Source organism: Panthera tigris, chromosome B4 (genome assembly GCF_018350195.1).
Source record: "Panthera tigris isolate Pti1 chromosome B4, P.tigris_Pti1_mat1.1, whole genome shotgun sequence".
NCBI classification, from domain to species: Eukaryota; Metazoa; Chordata; class Mammalia; order Carnivora; family Felidae; genus Panthera; species Panthera tigris.
The window spans coordinates 41,111,851-41,133,461 of record NC_056666.1 but is presented as its reverse complement, the minus strand read 5'-3'; the positions used below and the strand labels follow the sequence as shown (position 1 = coordinate 41,133,461).

The 21,611-nt window shown below is 47.0% G+C and overlaps 1 protein-coding gene across 12 annotated transcripts; it reads left to right on the top strand.

Annotated features, from left to right (window-relative positions):
• Nucleotides 1-112: 112 nt before the first annotated feature.
• Nucleotides 113-20,073, top strand: ZNF384 (zinc finger protein 384). Of its 12 annotated transcripts, XM_042991667.1 has the most exons (13): nt 113-300; nt 507-568; nt 1,442-1,501; nt 8,046-8,116; nt 8,402-8,639; nt 8,875-8,922; nt 9,127-9,460; nt 10,306-10,398; nt 14,147-14,371; nt 15,077-15,259; nt 16,767-16,845; nt 17,808-17,966; nt 18,627-20,073. In XM_042991667.1, exons 4-13 carry the CDS (start codon nt 8,051-8,053, stop codon nt 19,041-19,043), a joined length of 1,842 nt encoding a protein of 613 aa, XP_042847601.1. In that variant the 5' UTR covers nt 113-300; nt 507-568; nt 1,442-1,501; nt 8,046-8,050; the 3' UTR covers nt 19,044-20,073. The 12 variants fall into 12 exon arrangements, with proteins under 12 accessions (XP_042847601.1, XP_007089674.2, XP_042847600.1 ...); XM_007089612.3 differs by lacking the exon at nt 507-568; XM_042991666.1 differs by lacking the exon at nt 113-300 and having other exon boundaries at nt 323-568.
• Nucleotides 20,074-21,611: the final 1,538 nt, after the last annotated feature.

The window sequence follows — 21,611 nt, the reverse complement described above, 5'->3', positions numbered from 1 at the left end:
GGGCAGAAGCCACTTCCGCCCTTACTAGTCGTAACTTCTGCCCTGAGGATGTCGGAGCGCAGGCAGCGCCGGATGTGCTCTGACGCTCCCGGAAGTGACTCGACCTTTGCGTTTCCCCCCCCTTTTCCCATTGCCGCCCCCCCTGCATTGCCATTTCCCTCCCTCCCCCCTTTTTCGTTTCCGGCGCTCCCGCCTTCTCTCCGCCGCAGCTCTACTCTGAGCCCGTGGGGGGAGGGAGGGAGGGAGGGGGCGTGGAGGAATCGGGGTTCTCGGGAGCACGAGCTGCAGCACCACTTCCGGGTGAGTGTTAGGGGAGGGAGGGAGGGAGGGGGCCACCCACTGCCTCGCGCCCCCGCCCTGCGGGTGTCTCGCGCGCATTCCGTGCGTGTGAGTGTGTGGGTCTGTCTCGCGCCGAAAGTGCGTGCCCGCGCGCACCGCCTCGCGCTCCCCCCCTCCCCTCGCCCCCTGCTGGTCCTCCCGCCCCATTCGGCTCCCTCCTTTCCCAGCAAACGCCGCCCCTCCCGCGCTCTGGCTCAGGCTCTGGCGCCGCCGCAGCCGTCGCCGCCGGGTGAGTCTCGCGCCGCTGCTGCCGGCGCGCGCCAAGCTCTCTGCTCCTCCCCCCTCCCCTTTTCCTTGGGGGGGCGTGGAAGGGGGGGGTCCTCGGTGTGACTGTATGTGTGTCCGTCCCGGAACCGGAAGTGGTTGTGGAGGAGCGGGCGATGGGGAGGAATGGGGGGGCTTAGGGGGCGGGTGTCTGTCTGGTGGGTGGCAGAGTTCAGCTCCCTGGAGGGGAAGGAGGGACGTCCCAAAGAAGGGTGTTTGAGGAAGGGGTGGGGGGCGACATCAGGAGGAGGCTCCCAGGGGCTGTCTCAGGGGAGCGAAGGTTTTCTGGGAACAGCTGGGGTCTCCAGTAGATAGACCACTGTGCAGGCTGAGGGAGGTACTTCTTGGCGCAAGGCCTTGGGTAGGCAGGGGCGAAGTCCTCGTAGAAGTGGGGGGGAGGCCAGAGGAAGTGGCTGGGCCTGAACTGGCACTGTGCCTGACACAAGGGCTTGTGCATCCCCCTAGTCTTCAGCTTTGCCTTCTGAGCCAGTCCTCAGGGGCAGGGGCCCTTCTCTTCTGCCACCTCTTCTGTTCTCTGACCCCTGGTTACCTGTGGCCCTGTGGAACGAAGAAGAACCAGTGCCTGAGCCCAGGAGTGGAACCCAAGCACTGGTGATAGAGTTCATCTTAGTTCCTGAGAATTGGATTTATTTCCCTGTATCCACATAGTGGGTGGCACTACACTCCTTATTATACGATTGCATCTTTGGATTGCTGGTTGGGGGTCCGCCTGCTTTCCAGACTAACTGCTGACAGTCCAAGAATTCCTGAGGTTCTTCGCAGTTCTCAGGTGGCTGCACCCTTACTGGTCCCTGTAACCCAGACAATTTGTTCACAGAAAGTTCAGGAGCCCTGGAAAGGAGAAGGAATAAGACGACAGGAGGAAGAGAGAGAGAGGGTAAGACAATTTTGGCTTAATGGCTTTTCTGGATTGGGGGGAGAAGGGGTCATGATTAAATGGGCTTCTTGGGGACACTGTGACAGAATTCTTCAAGTAATAGCAATTGTAATACTGGTGTTAGCTGGGAGAGAAAAATTATCTCCTGACAATACCCAGGAAGTTTTTGCGTAAAAAGGTAGCGCTGTATCTCATCCATTCCCACTAGTACTCAGAAATGAATTATGAAATGCTCAAGTGAAATCACTAAGCGGGGTTACATTGTGTCCAGAGGAGAAATTTATTCTGCTTTGGGGACAAATGGGCCCCAGTCTCCAGTGTGGTCCTTGTCGTAAAGCTTACGGAATTGTTTTCCTGTATTTGGAACAAGCAGAGTTGAGTTTAGCGTGGGGTTCATATTCTCAATATCGCAGTGGAGTGCTTCAGGTGGATCTGTTGAGTGGTTAGAATCTGACACAGGGTTATTTTAATTTGGTGTGTCAGGATGAAGTTTTCAGGAAAAAAAAGAAAAACAAAAAACGTGGTTTGTGGGTAGTTTGAAGTAAAGTAGATAAAGTTGTATGGAGTGGACTCCAGAACTAGGTCTGCAAGAATTCAAAATATGAAGCTTGATGGGGATAGTGTGTTAGGTACTCTGAAAATGACAATGTTGAGACCCAAAAGAGTTTGAGTTCCAAGCTCATAGAAGTGTCTTCTAAGAACCGATTGCAGGCTGGTTTATAAAATTTATTTCCCATAGGTTTCTGAGCCAAGTTGATGATTAAATATTACGTGCATATCCCCTCTCGTCCAACTGCCCCGCCCCCTTTCCCCTGCCCACTTTATTTATTTATTTATTTATTTATTTATTTATTTATGGCCTCACATTTCCTGGATCCATCATTTATAATGGCATGGGCAGGACCAGGGGAACCACTGTGCCCTTCTTCCCACAGGGTACTGAGTACCATTGGTCCAGCAGTCCCCAGGATAGAAGTTGCTGGCTCAGATTAACAGCTGTGGGGTGGTAGTGGTTCTGTTGGTGTGTTTGGGATAAACCTGTTCTGGTTTATTTTGTACTTGGAAGAGTTCACAGGTAGTAGGAAGGCCCCAAGTTCTATTGGGATGGTCCTTCTTGAATGTCCTTAGAACTGGAGGAAAGAGATTTTGTTTCCTTACTGAGGCGGGGGGGGGGGGGGGGAGTCATTGTCTGTGTTTCTTCAAGTTGTTAGCTAATATTGCAGCCTATCTACAATTGTGCTTTTTGGGACAGTTTTTCTCACTAGAGTGTCTGAGATCTCTGAGTCAAGTTCTTTCTGTAGTTGAATTTGAGCTGATTGTTCTTTGCATCTCTATTGTTTGTACTTCTAGTTGATGATTACTAAGCTGTAGGCTATAGATCTGATACTTTTGGGTAGTACCTTTGTCATTATGTGGTTTTTATGTAATTGTCAGTGATTGTCACTGGTAGTGCTCATCACATGGAAGTATTTCTCTAACTCTCTTCCATTCAGGAACACTTCAAAGCATTTTATTTAACCCCCCTCCCCTTTTTTTTAACTGCCTCCCATCACCATATACCTTAGGAATTTGTTTTAAGGGGTTTATTCTCCTCCATCCTCTACTCAGATAGAAACTTAGTAGAATGATAAATTATTCAGAGTCAACCACTGATGTGGGACCTAGAATTAAATTCCAGAAGTCTTAGTTTCTAGGTTCATTCTCCAGCTACTGCACTTGGTTGGCACAAGTCTTTCAAGATTTTGTAAAAGTTTGTTGTGTTAAGAGAATATTGCTTTCCTGAGGAAATGCTGTGCTTTATTTGAAAAACAACAATTGTAGAGAATGTAGTAAGTACCAGGAAAGAGATGGTGGTCTTAACCAAGTCTACCAAAAACCACATGCTGCAGGCAGTGACATCTTTATTTCTGGATGGCGGGTGGCACTATGGAAGGGTGGACAGATGGACAAAGCTCTGGTGCAAGAGTTCAAGTCCTACTAAACGTTTCATGGGTGTTACTTAACGTCTTTTTTTCTGCACCTCATCGGTGCTTTTGAGATTTTGTCTGAGATTGGAAAAGAAATATGTAGTTCTCTGACCCTCTGAAAAAAAAATACCATCCAACTTAATTGTAGTAAACCTTATATTAACAGGATAGTTGAGGTATAGTGCAATAGTAAAATTGAAATTAGAACTCAGATTTTTAATCTGCCAGCATTCTTTCTACCTATTGTTTTTCCTTCTTTCCTGTTCTTCGGGTCTATAATAAAAGCCTTTCACTTCCTTCCCAATGTAGGGTAAACTAGTTCTTTTTATTATTATTAAAATGTTGGCATAATCATCAAAAGTGGCACTCTAGGGGCGCCTGGGTGGCTCAGTCGGTTGAGCATCCGACTTCGGCTCAGGTCATGATCTCACAGTCCGTGAGTTCAAGCCCCGCGTCGGGCTCTGTGCTGACAGCTCAGAGCCTGGAGCCCATTTCGGATTCTGTGTCTCCCTCTCTCTCTGCCCCTCCCCTGTTCATACTCTGTCTCTCTCTGTCTCAAAAATAAATTAAAAAAAACGTTAAAAAAAAAAAAAAAAAAGAAAGAAAGATTAAAAAAAAGTGGCACTCTATGTAGAAATGAGGTTTCCCTGTACTATCATTGGGCTTCTTCAGGTGTTAAGAATGTTGGTATATACCTGCTTGGATGTTGGGATGGTTTGGGGAGAGTTCCTCCATGAAAGATAGAAAGTTAATGGGGCGCCTGGGTGGCTCAGTCAGTTGAGCTTCCGACTTCGGCTCAGGTCATGATCTCGGGGTCTGTGAGTTCGAGCCCCACATCGGGCTCTGTGCTGACAGCTCAGAGCCTGGAGCCTGCTTTGGATTCTGTGTCTCCCTCTCTCTCTGCCCCTCCCCTGCTCATGTTCTGTCGCTCTCTGTCTCAGAAATAAATAAAACATTTAAAAAAAATTAAAAAAAAAAAAAAGAAAGAAAGTTAAGAGGTTAATTGGTAAAGTGGACAGTAAACAGCTATTTGAGTGATCTGGCACCTGTTGCCCTGTTACACAACTCCAGGGGGCGCCATTTACATGGTATTCTGGCAAGAGCCTTCCTTCTTGGCTCTCCATTTGATCTCATTTCAGGAATACAGAGATCTAAGTCAGCCTTTTTAGAACAGTAGTATAGCATTTCTCAGATGTCACTTTCCAGGCAAATATTGCTTCTAGTTGGGTGAGCAGAACTTTCCATGTACCCTTCTTTTGGGTGGACATATTTATCAGAAGCCCACAAGGCACATTTATCATTTTGTCCTAGGACTAGCTGTGGTTTTCTGATCTTCAGTTTTGTTCTCTTAAGAACCAAAGCAGAGGGACAGACTGGGTATCCAGGGAAGCAGAGGAATCTTTTATTCAGTTTATCCCTCTGGATGGTCTGTTCTTTTTACTCTGATTCCATCATTAAGGTGTTTTGTTTTTTCAATGTTTATTTATTTTTGAGAGAGAGAGCGCAAGCAGAGGAGGGGCAGAGAGAGAGGGAGACACAGAATCCACAGCAGGCTTCAGGCTCTGAGCTGTCAGCACAGAGCCCCACGCGGGGCTCAAATCCATGAACCACAAGATCATGATCTGAGCCGAAGTTGGATGCTTAATCGACTGAGCCACCCAGACTCCTCCCGATTCCATCATTCTAAAATCAGTTATCTTAATGGCCAAGTGAAGTCTTACAGGTTGTGAACAGAAACTATCATCTTTAACTACATTTTGCTCTTACCAAAATTCCACTTTTGGAAACATTTATAGAGAACTACATGGAAAATGTATAATCCATTCCTGGACGTGTTGTAAATTTTAATTGATGCATCAAGTCATAATATCAGAGAGTATGTACTTCAGTTGTAGGGTTTGGTCTCTTGTAGCACCCCCATTCTTAACTGGCTCTTTGGTATCTGCATTCAGATCTCTTTTCTGATATTTACTGTTTGACTCTGTGACTTCAGTTTCTTCATTTGAAAAATGGGGATTACAGTACCTACTTCATAGAATTGCTGTGGTAATTAAATGATACGATAGTTGTGAAGTGCTTAGAACAGTGCCCTGAACACAATAAGCACTTAATAGATGTTGATGGTGATGTTGACCTTGTCCTGTCCTCCACATCACTTTGTATGTCCCCTTTATAAGAACCTGCAGGGTCTATTTCCCTCAGAAACTTTCTCCTGAGCCACTTGTAGGACAATATGAGTGGATGTAATCTTTTTTGGTGAGGAGGGGCATTGTACACAGGAATTCTATCTGAAGATATTATTTTCAGGCTTTCAGTTCCTGCCTCCTAAATTTTCACATCCGTAATGTGTTTACTTCCTTGACTTTTTAGGGGGAAATTATAATTAGATCCTCCTTTCTTTATTCTCTGGCCTAATTCTCTACTTCATTTCCACCGTATGTCATGACTTTTCTGTATCATTTCTCTCAGCTCGAAGGTTAGACAGATGGGGGTTGTGGGTTATGGTTTGAGCCCCTAGCATTGTTTTCAAAATCTGTGTGTACAGAGTCCAGTGTCCTTCAGTTTACTAAATACAGAATTGCTTACTGGGTGATGAGTCCTATCTTCGAGACAATGGGTAGGTCCAAGATGTGATCTCTGCTTCCCAAAAAGCTCGGCAAGATTGGATCCCCTCAAACCGTGATTTGGTCATTTCTTTTTCAATGTTTATTTATTTATTTCTGAGAGACAGTGCACGTGTGCACGCAGGGGAGGGGCAGAGAGAGAGGGAGACAGGATCTGAAGTGGGCTCTGTGCTGACAGCAGAGAGCCCAATGAGGGGCTCGAACTCACAAACTGCAAGTCCATGACCTGAGCCAAAGTTTGACGCTTAACCAACTAAGCCACTCAGGCGCCCCTATCATTTCTCGATTTCTGTTGCCTAAGAAGGACCTGAGTTAATGCTGGAAGTTAATGCTAAAGTTAATGCTGAAAGGAAAAGGTTAGCACCTGTTTTGGAGACTGTTCTGATGTGTTTTATGAGTTGGGGAGCAGGATTTGTCTGGGGTTGATCCTCAAATCAGTTAATAATGAGCCTTATTTGTGTGAAGTTGTAGTCAGATTTGATGCATTCCTCTCCTCTGCTACTTTTTAGGAAAGAGTAGGTTGAAATTCAGTAGTGCTTCCCTTTATAGGTTTTATGAACATTGAGAGTGCTGTTTAATAGAGCAAAACATGTGATGAGATTTCTGGAGAAGGATAAGGAATGCGGTTACGTCTAGAGTGATGTCCATTCTGTTTCTCCTCCTTTGTTACAGATCTTTCTTAGTTTCCTTAATCTACTTCTAACCTGTTTCTGTGTCCAGTGTACCTTCTAGCACTTAGTAGCTCTGGTATCTATCTGCCTCCAGAACATCCTCAGCAGGAACCCCCCATGGCTGTAAGCCACGGGTCCTTCTTTCCCACCTGAATCTTGGTTGCTTCTGGTTCGAAAAGCAGCATAACGATAATGTTTATTTCTTGTTGTTCGTCATTTCCCCATTCCATCAGTCTCTTACTCCCTCTTCACCTGCCTTCTGCTGGGCTGGATCCAGAATTTGGGGAAGCTGTTCTTGAATAACTGCAGTTAACATACGGTCTTGCTAGGAGAAGTGATCAGAGTGGGAAAATGAGCGGTGGGATGCCTAGGTTCTGTACCCATCATGATTCTGAGGGTTACTTTTCTTGCTTATTCCTCCCAAAGTTTTAGCTTAATTATCATCCACATACAGAGAAGAATTTGAACGCTTAGAAGCATCATGTGTGAGATATACAGAGCAGGAGTCTAGTACTGTGTATGTGTTTTGGTGCACTGTTGTCCCTATTCTGAATCCCTGTAGGTAGAGATGTGGGGTGCTGCTACTCCCGGCACTGGAACCCTCTTTTAAACTGGTAGTTCCAGGTTCTCACTGCTTGGCTTCGCATGTGTGGTACCCAGTGTGGCACCGTGGGTGTTCTTGGACCTTGGTGGGATCAGTGGGGCATGGTCCCCAGGTAGCATCTGGTACTCAGAAAATATCTTGGTTGTGATTTCCTGCCAATTTTGCTCTTTAATTCCCCTGCGCATTTTGTGTTCCAGCCTAGCTATGTAGAACGACAGGTATGTCAGTTGAAACTCTTTCCCAAGGAAGCTATGTTTGAAGGATAAAGGAAAAGAGCGGGGATAGGTACCCCGACTGTTTTTTAGCCAGTCAGTGATTTGCTTTGTGTGACCTTGGGTACATCCCTTCCCTGCTCATGCCTTCAGCTCCTCTTTTTGTCACCGAAGAAAAGTAATACTGAGTCTCTTTCTAATGGAAGACATTCTGTGGTTAAGCGAGATGTGTTTAAGTTCTTCCACCAGCATCTTGAGAAGGATAGGCTCTGTTGCTCTGTTGGATTTCATGCTGAGTGGCTCTCTGGAACTAATATGGTAGATCCAGAGATCTTCACCGCAGATTCTCAGCCATGTGGTCAGGTCCTGAAGAGGAGGTCAGGAACTCCTCATTGTCTCCTTCTCGGTTGCCAGGTTACTTCAGATTTATTCCTCACTATGATGTGATCTCTCTTTCTTTCTTCAGGTAGAATGGAAGAATCTCACTTCAATTCTAACCCGTACTTCTGGCCTTCTATCCCCACAGTCTCAGGACAGGTAGGTGGTGGTGGTGTTTTTCTCCTCCTTCCCTATCATGTACTTTTTTCAACTTTTGAGTAGTGAGTTCTAGTACTGTGGAGACTGAAGCAAGATAAATCACGTGCTGCTTCACCAGGTCCCCCACCACCGAGAATTCTAGCGTTTCTGTTTTGGCTTCTCTGGAAGCACAAAGATATGAACTATTTACTCCTTGGAGGACGGACATCGTAAAGAGCTCGGGGAACAGACAAAACCAGGTTCTTTCTGAAGAGGCCGCTCGCCTCCCCTTTCCTTTTCTTTTAGATTGAGAACACGATGTTCATCAACAAGATGAAGGATCAGCTGCTGCCGGAGAAGGGCTGTGGGCTGGCTCCACCCCACTACCCCACCTTGCTGACAGTGCCTGCCTCCGTGTCCCTGCCCTCAGGCATCAGTATGGACACAGAGTCCAAGTCAGACCAGCTGACCCCACATAGCCAGGCGTCCGTTACCCAGAACATCACCGTGGTCCCTGTGCCGTCTACAGGACTGATGACTGCTGGTGAGCCACTCTGCTCTTCTCCAATCTGAGGTGTTGATCTTCCATGATCAGTACCCCAGGCTGGAGGGCTCCAAGGACATGGGGAGTGGGATATGTGTTTGATTACTCAATCACATTTTTATTAAGTGCCTACTGTGTGCCTAGCAATGCGCTAGGCATTGTGGGGGATACAAAGAAGTAGAAGATGCGGTCCCTGCCTTTGAGGAGGTGACATTCTTTCCTTCTCTGAATCAAGGAGTCTCCTGTTCTCAGAGGTGGAGAAGAGAAGGGAGTCAATCAAGGGGTAAATCTCACTGTTACTGGGGGTGGGGTGGGGACAGGGGTTAGGAGACCATTATTTTTCTATAGGGTTTGGGGTTTCCTATATACTCTGGGCTGGGGGGGCGGTGGTGAGGGGTTGATTAGACAATGATCTGGGGGGAAATTAAATAGGATTAGGATGAGGACTGGACAACATGACACCATCTCCTTTTTCTCCCAATCCTAGGTCCCGGTTTGGTAATCACGTCCCCCTCAGGCTCCCTTGTGACCACAGCCTCATCAGCTCAGACCTTCCCCATTTCGGCTCCCATGATTGTCTCAGCTCTTCCCCCTGGCTCACAAGCCCTGCAGGTGGTCCCTGACCTCTCCAAGAAGGTAGCATCAACCCTAACAGAGGAAGGAGGCGGAGGTGGTGGTGGAGGTGGCAATGTGGCTCCTAAGCCCCCTCGGGGCCGGAAGAAGAAGCGGATGCTGGAATCAGGGCTGCCTGAGATGAATGACCCTTATGTCCTCTCCCCTGAGGATGACGATGACCATCAGAAAGACGGCAAGACCTATAGGTAAGAGTCAGAGCCAGGGCAGTGAGGGGCAAGGATCACGGTCTCAGCTCACCTACCCCTTTGTGTCTTGCCCCGGATCAGGCTCCACGCCGACAGCTTTCCACCTCAGGTCCACTTGCATGTCAGGTGCTCTCTTGTGGGGGAGGAAAGTGGGGCTCTTAGCACTTCTCGAGTGACTCTTCCCCAGGATGCAGACCCATTTTACTCCTTCCCTTTTGGGGTAGTCAGCAGTGACTAATTTTTGAATGACATAATGGAGTTTCTTTCTTATGGTAAGGTGTTAGGCTGGCTTTCAGACTCTGTCTCCAGCTCCTTTTTGCTTTCTGCATTTTCCATTCCTATTTTTCTAAGAAACTTTTCTGAAAAGCCCCTGACCTTAACCTGTCTGCCATCCACTGGTTCTTGGGCCACATTTAAGCACTGACCCTGCATGGTGGGGATGATGGGAGGGGTCTCTATAAAAAGGTGGGAGGAATAAGATATCACCCTTTGGCCCTTGGAATATATGCTTATAAAGTGCCTGTTTGCTCACTTTCTAATTCATGAAAGTCATTTTGATTCTGGACTTCCCTTAAGTTGTCCATTGCCAAAAAAGTGTTCTGTTTGCATGTGGTGCTATACGAAAATAATTACAGAGGTAGACTCCCCGCCCTTTGAAAGTTGCAAGTCTTTTAATCCCCTTGAGAACTATCAAGGGCCCTAGTGGGTTTGGGAAATTTGGTCCCGGTGTACAGAGTGGGATAACCACTGTCACAGCTTTGGTGCAGACAGGGGCAGATGTGCATGGCTGGGAGACTGGGTCTGTCCTTAGTGTACCGAGATGGGCAATGTTGTTCCCATTTTAGGAGCGAAGGGAACTGCGGCACAGGAAATGGACAGAGCCTTGGGCTCATGGATTCAGTTCCCGGCTCCACCACGAACTTGCTGTGTGACCCTGGGCAAGTCCTTTCCCCCTCTCTGGGCCTCAGTTTCCTCATCTGTAAAATGGGGAGAATTCTGTTTATGCCTCCCATTTGTTGGGAGTATATATCAGATAAGATTTGAAATGTTGGGAACTTCAGAAGAAAGAGATAAGAAATAGTTGTCATTTAGCATTTATTTTTATTTCTGCTGTATACGTCTACTGTGGAGAGTAGCCACAACTACAGAGTGTTTAAGTTCTTCTTTGTAAGTGAAGAGGAGGGGAGTTGCTATGTAGAAAGTATTGAGCATTGCAGAATCCCAGCCCATAATCTGAAAGTTCATTGCAGCTTTATTATTACAGGTGTATCCCACCTTATACAATAAAAGTGTTCCTGGAAAATGTTTACATCATATCATTTTATAAAGGTACCTGACAAGTTTGATTCATTTAAAAGCATCTTCTATATATCATTTCATAAAATGAAAGTCCCTTTTATTTTATATAAATCCGGATTTTTATGTATTTGCTTAAAGTGAGGTCATTGTGACATGGAGATACACCTATATAAAGTGTGTCATTGTAAGACTGATGGGCTAGGTCCCTGACATCCTATGCTGCTTTGCACATGGATCAGGGTCCTCTGATTCTGTCAAGGGTTTTTTTTGTTGTTGTTGTTTTGTGGTTTTTGTTTTTTGTTTTTGTTTTTTTGCTTGCTTATTTTTTGGACCCACATTAAAGCTATTTCTGGACTTCCCAAAGTGTGTCTATGGGAAGAAATGTGAATATGCAATTGCAAGGAAGTCCTGGTAGCATTTTCTACACTCTCAGTGTATTGGGAAGTCTTGAGAGGCCCCACACCCAGGTGACTAAAGAAAACTGAAATTTAAGGGCGCCTAATTATATTCTAGGTGAATGGAATTTCTTCAGAAACTCAGAACTCTGAATTTTCAAAGCAGTCTTTTTAATCACAAAAAATCCCTATTTCCATGCATGTTTGAGTCAACCACATTCATTCCTGTGGTCAGTGACATTTGACTGAGTATTGTTGGACTAGGGTTCTATTAGTCTGGGCAAGTCAACTTATTTCTAGTTCTTTGTTCCCATCTGTAAAATGGGAAGATCAGTCATGGCCCCCATCTATCATGTGTTTTTGAGGGAAAATCAAGAGTATTTGAAATTATTTTTTAGTATCTTAGGGAAAAAAATGGGATGGTAATTCAGTTGTTATTGTGAACAAGGTCATTGCACTGTGTGCTTCCAGAAGGGCCCCATTAGTATGTTGGATGTGAATGGTGCCCCCTGGAGTTGTGCACCTAGCTATATGGGGTGGTAGCTTTTCTGCCTCCTGCTATCTGCCCACTGCCACAATACTCCTAAGTCGGATTTCTTTCCAGCTACAACACCTTGCATTAAAAGACTTGGACTCTTTTATCTGGCTTCATAGCATTTCACAGTTGGAAATACTTTAATGGTCACCTAATCCAGTTTCTTCCCTGTAGTTTAGTCTTCTACACATTCCTGGCAGATGACAGTCTGCCTCTCCTTGAATACCTCTAGTGTGAGGAATCTTTAAAATTAGGTTAGAATCATAGCTTTGTAGTGAATAGCTGTTTGCCCTTTGGCAAATTACTTAACCTTTCTGAGCCTTCGTGTTCCTTTCTGTAAAACAGGGATAATGCTTGCTAGGCTGTTGTGAGGAGTGGAGACAGTGTGTTTAAAGTGCCTAACGGGTGTGGTGCCCTCACAGTATCAGGCACAACAACAAATGGCAACTATGATTTTCATTACTCTGATCATTGCTGTACCTTCTACCTTTCGAGAGGGCTTATTTTGTTGCCAGTCCATTGTCTATGACTTTAAGTTTTGCGGATTCTCTAGTTGAACTTTGATGAAGAGGGTTATTTTCTCTTTTATAGTTAATTTCATACTAAGGGTGCAGTTGTGTGTTCCACACTCACACACAAACTATGAGCTTGTGTTTGAGTTAAAACGGTACATGTTGTTCCACTTGTCTGAGGAATTTTAGCAACCAAGGGAAATTATTTTGTATCTTCAGTACTGTTCCCCTCAAGTGACAATGTGTCCAGTTTCTGACTTCAGTGAAATGTATACTAGCATGAGCTCATCCGTCAGCACTGGTATGTTAACATTAGTGCAATTGAATTATTAGAGAACACTTGGCTTACCTTTGTTCTGAATATTTGCTGGCCCTGGAGGCAGATATGTATCTCTCCATTTTACAGACCAGAAAATTGAGGTCTAGATTGATGAGCAAGCCTGTAATCGAACACTGAGTAGAGCCCAGGTGTCCAGACTAACATTGGCTGTGTCCTTTGGGCCATACTAACTATAAACAGAACCTCCCCACCACCCATATAATGGCTGGGCAAGCCAAACAACAGCCAAGGATTGGTAAACTGGGAATTGGATTTCCTTCATAGTTACCAAGTGACCAGGGAAATAGAAATTGACCTTAACGATTGGAATTTTAGTGGAAGCATTAATATAGGAGCCACACCTCCAAGTACCGTGATATTTTTTTTTCCTCTGAGGAATGCAGAGTTCTTTTTAGTCGTGATCTCAGTTATTTTCTAAAGATTTCTCCTGGGATCCGAAAAAAGCCGAAACCATCACTCTGCACCATCCCCAGCCCTGATGATAGGGAGAAGTTGAGGAGGAACCAAAGCAGAGGGACTTTTTCCCCAGTTGCCTGGCTTCCAGGTGCTGCCCTTTCTGCCAGCTCACACTGTGCACTGTGGGGTTGTTTAGGAATGAGAGCATTCCAGCTCACACACAGATAGCACTTCCTCGATAAAGGCTGAATAGTTGTGGCTTATCCTGCTCAGAGGCCTCCTTACTTGATGCTGTTGGGCAATGTCAGAACAGGAAGGATTACCAACCAGGTGATGGGGGAAAGTGTACCAGCTGCTGTTGATGTTATCCCCGAGTGCTGACTTGAGCTCCATGTGCTAGGGAAGAGGAAAGGTTTGGCATGGAAGCTCAGACATGGAAGCTTGGAAGATTTCACAAATCTTTTCCTCCTCAGTGTTTGAGGGCGACAGCCCACTTCCAACAGCAACCTCAGCTCTTTGTAAAAGCGGTTCCCTCACTTTATCGCCAAGGGGCTCAGGGATGGTGGTGGTCGGTGGAACATCAGATGCACAGTGGAGGCCAGATGTATATGATTTGGAAAAGCCCCTTCCACGTAATTCCGATCCTTTTCCACCCCTATCCCTCTAGGAATCACTGGCAAAAAGGAAGTAGGAGAGAATCTGAGAGAAGACAATTATCTGAGGAGACAGGAGAGAAGCCCTTCTGGGGAATGTAGTCAGTTTGTCCTCATTATCGTCTCAGGAACTTGGGAGATACCTGAGAGATGTACTTTATGCATGGGAAGTTGGGGGAAGGAGCTCTCTTTTAAAGTCTGAAATAAAGTTACAGGCAGAAGGAAAACAGAAGTTAGCTGATATTGCTGGCCCGATGAAATCCGCATCAGCCTAGAGCCGATAATAAGATTTTCCTGTCTTTTCTGGTTGAATTCTTGTTTCTGTACACACTTAGGGAGTCCAGTCACTCAGCAGACATGTACTGAATATTTGTATTGTGTGGGTCTGTATTAGTTTAGTCTATAAAGAGGAGTAGAACAGATCCTCCCCTCAGGGGCCTTACAACATAGTTGTAGTAAGAGAGATCAGATAGGCTGGCTTCTGTGGAAGTGGAGGGAGGGTTCAGCAGTGCTCTGTCAGTGGGAAGGTTCTAACCGCTGCCCTCGCTTGGCCCAGGTGCCGGATGTGCTCACTGACATTCTACTCAAAGTCGGAGATGCAGATCCACTCCAAGTCACACACCGAGACCAAGCCCCACAAGTGCCCGCACTGCTCCAAGACCTTCGCCAACAGCTCCTACCTGGCCCAGCACATCCGCATCCACTCAGGGGCCAAGCCCTACAGTTGTAACTTCTGTGAGAAATCCTTCCGCCAGCTCTCCCACCTCCAGCAGCACACCCGGTAAGGCTGCTCTTGGTTTTATCCCATCGCCCGGCTGCAGACCCCTTACCCTAAGGCCACGTTGCCTGAGCCTTCTCTTCTGTCCTCGTGGTTTCTTTTTTCCCTTGTGACTTTGCCCTTTGGGAGCCTCAGTTCGCTCTCATTACTGTCTGTGAAAAATAAACTATGTATTTTAGCAGTTTGCAGGGGCCTGGGAAATTGTGGTCTCCAATCCCAAAGTCTGGAACGGTTTTTGTGGTTTCTCTCTTTGTTTGTGTTTGGAAATCTTCTGCAGAGCAGGCCCTGCTTATACTGTATGCTTCAGTTCAGAGCCAAGGTGTGCATTCAACTTCAGGTCCATGGGGAACAGGCGGTATTTGGTCTTTGTTGAAAGTACTGTTTGGAATCAGGGTATATGTGGTGAGTGTGTAAGCTTAGAACAAAGCAGAGGGCTGACAAGACTGAGACCGTTAAGGTTACCAGGAGCCAGGGGCCGCGGCTCTGCATCACCTCACTGCCATTCTAGCCACCGACGTAAGATCAGCAGCGACCTAGATCTGGGTGTCCTCGCCATTAGCCTCTCCAGGCCGGAGTATGTTTGGGAGGAGGGAGGAGGGGGTGCTCTCATCCGTCAAGCAACATCATTTCACCCAGCAGAGAGCTGAGCCCGTGGTGTCGAACTGCTTCCTCCTCCCCCCTTCCCTCCTCTCCTCTCCTCTCCGGCAGGATCCACTCCAAGATGCACACGGAGACCATCAAGCCCCACAAGTGCCCGCACTGCTCCAAGACCTTCGCCAACACCTCCTACCTGGCCCAGCACCTCCGAATCCACTCGGGGGCCAAGCCCTACAACTGTTCCTACTGCCAGAAGGCCTTCCGCCAGCTCTCCCACCTCCAGCAGCACACACGGTAAGGGAGAGTGGCGGGCTACTGCCCCCGCCCCGCTGGCATGCCCTCCCCACCCCCGCCCCGGACACACACAACAACCCGCATGCGGGGGGCGGGGGAGAGACCTGGCCGGAGGAGCATACGACTGGCGTCTGGGAGAAGAAGAAACAACAACCCTGGAGTGGACGCTCGAGAGAACCTTTCTGGGGCACAAGCTGCGCTGGGGAGATGCAATGACTGTGTGGCTTGGGAGGAAGAGACTCAGCTGGAGCAGAGACAACTTCTGCCTTCATTTCTCTCCCTGAAAACACCAATACGCACATGTTGCAAGATTTTCTCCTGGATGCCGAAGCAAGGGCATTTGGTTGGAGAAGACCATACCTCTAGCCCTTAGGGCACCATGTATGAACAGAAAATGTAATCAGACTTTTTTCGCTGGGTCTCAGCCTGGTGACACTTACGGCAATAAGCAAGGCTCTGAGGGATGCCAGGAATAGAGAAGAGAACGAAACATGTCTGAAATGATCACAGAGAACCGGCAAATGAAATGAAAAAGCTCCTGCTTCATAAGGATGCCCACTGTTTGTCCCATGAATCTGGAGTGACTAGGAGGGAGTGAACCTGCCACCTGGAAGAGTTGATGACATCCTTCATCAGTATCTCAAGTTGAACTGCAATCCAAAACTCTTACTGGCCAGAGGCCTTCTCACCTGGCTGTTTCTGGACATGGTGATCCCTCTCAAAGTGGTCAGATACCTTGTTTTGCGAAGAGGAGAAGTCGGGCTTTCCTCACAAGGAGACAGACTCGTCCTGTGATGTTTCCAAGATTTTATACTGGAGGTCCAGAAAAGCAGCTGGTCACAAAGATAGTTCTGAAGTCCCCGATAAGTAGCAGGTGTCTGCGGACCCTCAAGTCCTTGGCTTATCTCAGTGGAGGGCCCTGTAGTGTTTGGGAAAGAGGTCAAATTGGTACTAAAGTAGGCATCTCCTGCCGTTAGGGGGCTGGACTCGGAAAAGCCCCAAGGAGTTTCCATGAGTATTAATATCACTGCTGCTCTCCATAATTAGCATAACTCTGCTGTTCTTTGACACCAGAACTTTTTCTGGGAGTGGTGCTCAAGGCTGAGGGCATAGCTTCTGGTTGTATTGTGGGGGCCAAGGAAGAAGTGTTCTGTGTTTCTTTTCAGTGTGTTCACCGTATGTTTTTGAACATTCATCAGGGACAGCTACTATAGTCGCTGACTTGTATGCCAAATTAGGGACTGCCTGTCTCTTGGCTGCCAAGCTGCCGGTTCCTCCTCCCCCGGCAGAGGAGCCCAGCTTGAACTGAGTGATGGAGACAGTGAGCAGAGATCAGGCACTATGGTGTGATCCGTGTCAGAGAGGAGCTGAGGCTGGGACCTCCTGGAAACCCAGCTTGAACTCCTGTAGGAGGGCAGGCATGACCTTGAGGAGGTTTGTGAACGAACTGATCCCTGAGTGGCCTTGCTGACCTCCTTTCCCTTTCTTCTTTTCTCATCCTATGCAGAATCCACACCGGTGACAGACCATACAAATGTGCACACCCAGGCTGTGAGAAAGCCTTCACGCAGCTCTCCAATCTGCAGGTAAATGTTCCACCTTCCACATGAGGCCTTGTGTCTGACACTGGGCTCAAAGTGCCATTTGACTAGTACAGTGGTTCCTGAACTTTTTCAGGACCTGTTTACACCCTTAATAATTATTGGGAAACCCAAAGAGTTTTTGTTGATGTGAGTACAGAGAATGTAAAACTGAAAACCTTGAAAGCATATTTAGTGACTCATTTAAAGATAACAAACCCATTGCATACTAACATTAACCTATTTCCAAACATATGCCCACTCCCCCCAAAATGGAAAGAATGGCATCGTTTTACACTTTGCATGTTTTTTAGTGTCTAGCTTACCAGAAGATGGCTACCTTCCTGCTGCGTTCAGTCTTTGTGACATCACGCATTGTGTGATCTCTGTACAGTCATGAGAGAATGAGCATGAAAAGGCCAACATAGTCTTATTATCATTTTGAAAGCAGTTTTGACTTTGGGGGCCCTGTGGAAAAGTCTTGGTATTCCCTAGTGTCCCCTCCGCTTCGCTTTGGGAACCACCGGGCCGGTGGAGCCAGTATAGCCATCCTTCTCACTTTCCAGGATCCTGGGATGTGCTGCAGGAGATACATACACCTCTTCCCTTTGCCTGTAACTCCTCAAGTTTTACTGAGCAGCTTCCCAGGGCGCCTGGGTGGCTCAGTCGGTTTAGCATCTGACTTTGGCTCATGATCACACGGTTCCTGAATTCGAGCCCTGCATTGGGCTCTCTGCTGTCCACACAGAGCCCGTTTCGGATCCTGTCTGCTCTGTCTGCACCTCCCCTGTTCACTCTTTTCCCTGAAAAAGAAACATTAAAAAAAAAAAAAAGGCAATTTGCATTGCCTTCCGATGGAAAGAGAATCTGGAAGGCTGACACCCAGCTCGGGGCTTTTCCATTAAGGTCACAGAGGCAGGAAGGAAGAGCCCAAGGTCCTCATCCTGATTCTTTCCTCATTTTCCCAGTCCCACAGGCGGCAGCACAACAAAGATAAACCCTTCAAGTGCCACAACTGTCACCGGGCGTACACGGACGCAGCCTCACTAGAGGTGCACCTATCTACGCATACGGTGAAGCATGCCAAGGTGTATACCTGCACTATCTGTAGTCGGGCATACACGTCGGTGAGTGCGCAGTGCCTTCCCTTTACTTCCCTCTGGGCCTGTGAGACCACACGGTCCACTTCGCCCCACCTCTCTGGATAAAGAGCTGTTGCCTTGAATATGCTTGCTCCCTAGCTCCCAACTTAACTGGAATCGATAAAGAGAACAGAAATGACATAGACATGTAGCTCGGGAATTGAGGGGGATGCCTGAGCTCTTAAGCCTATAGAGAAAGATTGCTAAGCAATGATTCTTTGTTTTGTTTTGTTTCGTTTTTTTTTTGTTGTTGTTTTTTTTTTTTTTTTGGCTAAGCGGTGATTCTTAATTTTACTTAAATACAAGGCAAAATAATGCAACTTGCAACTTGCAGTTTTGGGAGAAAGATTTTTTAAATGGCTCCAGGAAAAGGTGGTAAAGTTGTTCCATTCAAAGATCTTTGAGAAAATGACCGCTTTCCCTGTGCCAACTGAATGCCCCCTGTGACTCCAAAGGTCTCCCTCTCCTTTCTGCCCAGTATTGAACACTGAAAGAGTCTTCTGGAAAGAATTTGCCCGTGGCTCCAGAATGTCCCCGTATAAGTATGGCTATCTATTTGAAGTAAAGTAAGAGCCCAGGATGCCAGTTATAAGTAACCTCTTTTCTTCTCTTTAATCCCTCAACTCTTTTTCACATCTCCTTCAGGAAACGTACCTTATGAAACATATGCGCAAACACAACCCTCCTGATCTCCAGCAACAAGTGCAGGCGGCAGCGGCGGCAGCGGCGGTGGCCCAGGCCCAGGCCCAGGCCCAGGCCCAGGCTCAGGCCCAGGCCCAGGCCCAGGCCCAGGCCCAGGCCCAGGCTCAAGCCCAAGCCCAGGCTCAAGCCCAGGCCTCCCAGGCATCGCAGCAGCAGCAGCAACAACAGCAGCCACAGCCACCACACTTCCAGTCCCCTGGGGCAGCCCCCCAGGGTGGGGGTGGTGGGGACAGCAACCCCAACCCTCCACCCCAGTGTTCCTTTGACCTGACCCCCTATAAGACGGCGGAGCATCATAAGGACATCTGCCTCACTGTCACCACCAGCACCATCCAGGTGGAGCACCTGGCCAGCTCGTAGAGACCTGTGCTGCCACCCACTGGGAAGAGGGGAAAGAAGTTCTGGTCCCTTCTTTCTCCAACTTCTCTTGGTGGGAAAAGTCTTCTTCCTTGACAGGCCTTGCCTCCATCTCCTTGGGCCTCAGGCACGGCCTTCCTACACAGGATACCATGCTTATTCTCAACTCCTCTTCAAAAGGAATATCAGCCCTCCTGATTGGCAAAGGAATAAGGAGCTGGTAGTGTAATCCAGCAGCCTCCCCTTCCAAGCATAGCTTTTCAAAATTGGGGGTTGGTGCTCAAGGGAGGGATTTGCTATGACCTCATAGAAACGTTTCCAGTGTGGGCACTTACCCTCTCGTTACCCTCATAATCCTCAAAAGTTGGGGCTGGTGGAAGACTAGAGGCTGGTCCTCCCAGATCTCTGAGAGAAGGGAGCCCTAAATGCAACCAGCCTCCTGTTCTGTTCTTGCCTGCAAAAGAACGGAGGTTTCTCCCACGCCCCGATGAGCGGGAGCCGTCTTCCCCTCGTGGTCTCACTTCACTTCCTACCTAATGCTGGAAGAGGGAGATTTCAGTGGGGGTCAGACCCCCTTTATTTGTAAAGGGGCAAGGGCTGAGATGTGGTCCCCAAGGGGCCAGAGATCCCCAAAATGGTCAAGGGTGGCTTAGAAGCGTGGGTTATGGTTTTCCTTGGGGCCTCCCCTTCTCTGCCAGCCAAGGCCCTATACTCGGTCTCCCAGTCCCAAAGCCAGAGGAGCTGTGGGAGCTTTGTGTTCTTTATGAAAGCCCAAAACAAAGGGTGTTGCAGAGAAGGGAGAGTTCAGGGCAAACACAAGGACTGGACTTAGCTCCCTAGGTGCCACGGTCAATTGCCGGACACGGATTTATATATAAATATATATATAAATATATATATATACCCACTCATCACGGCCATCTTTGTTGTAACCATTTCTGTGTTTATAAATGCATTATCTCTCAGAATTTTCATATTTGATGTTTTGTTTATTTTTGTCTTTTTTGTTTTTCTCCACCCTGTCTTCTGGCCAACGGCATTTTTATTTCCTTTTGCCCTTTTTGTTTGTTTTTAAACCATGGCAGATTTCAGAGAAAAGACAAAATGAAAAAAAATCAGGAAATCAGTTGTTATAAAGCAATTTAAAATGAAGAAAAAAAAAACTTATGTACAAACCAAGGGGTGTTTTTAGAACCTTGTATAGAAATAAATTCGTGTAAAAGGATCAGAGGCAGTGGAGCTACTGATGTGAGCGAGCATGGGAAGAAGCTATCTGGGGAGATGTTCAAGGACAGTACTAAGGATTTACACTAGAGTGTGTGTCTGTGAAGAGTGAATGCTGTGTGATGAGGCTCTGTGTGTGTGTCCCCTAGTGTAAAAGGGCACAGCTTTGATAATTCAAGTGAAATCTTGGTTTGAGTTTCTACATACAGATCTTGTCAAGGGGACTGTGATGCCTAAGTCTGTGACAGCAAGGTTTCAGTCATGTGTTAATAAAACCACGAAGCTCCCTGTCAAAGAAATAGAAGCATGCCCTCTTGAAAGGGCCTACGCTCCTGCCTGAGCATCACTGGGCTCGGTTGTAATTCCAACTGGCAATGTGTGTACATACATGTATCTATTATCCTATCCATATACGTAGGTTTGCAGTGGTGGAAGCCATAACCAGAACTGAGTAGCGAGGCAGGACAGTTGTAGTGCTGAGCAGAATGTGGTCAGGAAACCTGGACTTTCGCCTTGGCTTTACCGCCAACCGGTGTTGACTGAGAAGCTTCAGCCGTTAAGGGATTGGACTAGATCACCTCCAAGATTCCTTTTTGAGAATTAAAAACCTTTAAGCACTGAAAAAGTTGTGACAAAGCGCCCAACACCCAACGGTGTGGCTGTCCTCTGTGTACGGCTGGGGAACTGTGCTCATTACCTGGTGGGATTTGTATAGTCAATGAAATGATGCCCACTTAAGTTTTGGGCTCAGCTAGTCTGTTGGGTGGACATCCAAGATCTCTCAATCTGTGGTGTGGCACTAATGAATGTATCCCATATGACAAAATATGTCCGTGTGTGTTAGCTTCCTGAATATTACTTTTTTCGCCTGCTCTCACCAATTGCTGAAAATGCCCTGACCGTCCTATCTTCACCACAAGTATTAGAACCAGAATCTACTCTTTTTAAGAATTCATTCACACTCACTCGTAGCAGGAACTCTATGAGGTAGGTCCTGTTATTCTCACAGAGAAGGACATAGGCACAGAGATTAAATTGCTTATCCAGGGACATGACAGAGTGGTCTTCTAGATCCAACTGCTGTATCTTACCACCTGCTCAGTAGTAAACCTGAGGTTTCACCTTACCCTTCTTCACATACTTGGTCTAAATTAGGTGGTTGAAAATCTGTATCATTAAAGCCCTGCCCTGCGGCATTGATAATTATCAAGAATTTGTGAGGGGTGACAATCTCCATAATGCGATTTTACTAACGCCACTATTAGGTTATGTGCTTTGAGTTGTCTCCCAGTGTGGTGGCAGTCAGTCGTGCACTGGATTGCTTTCCATCCTCATAGAGGATGAGTC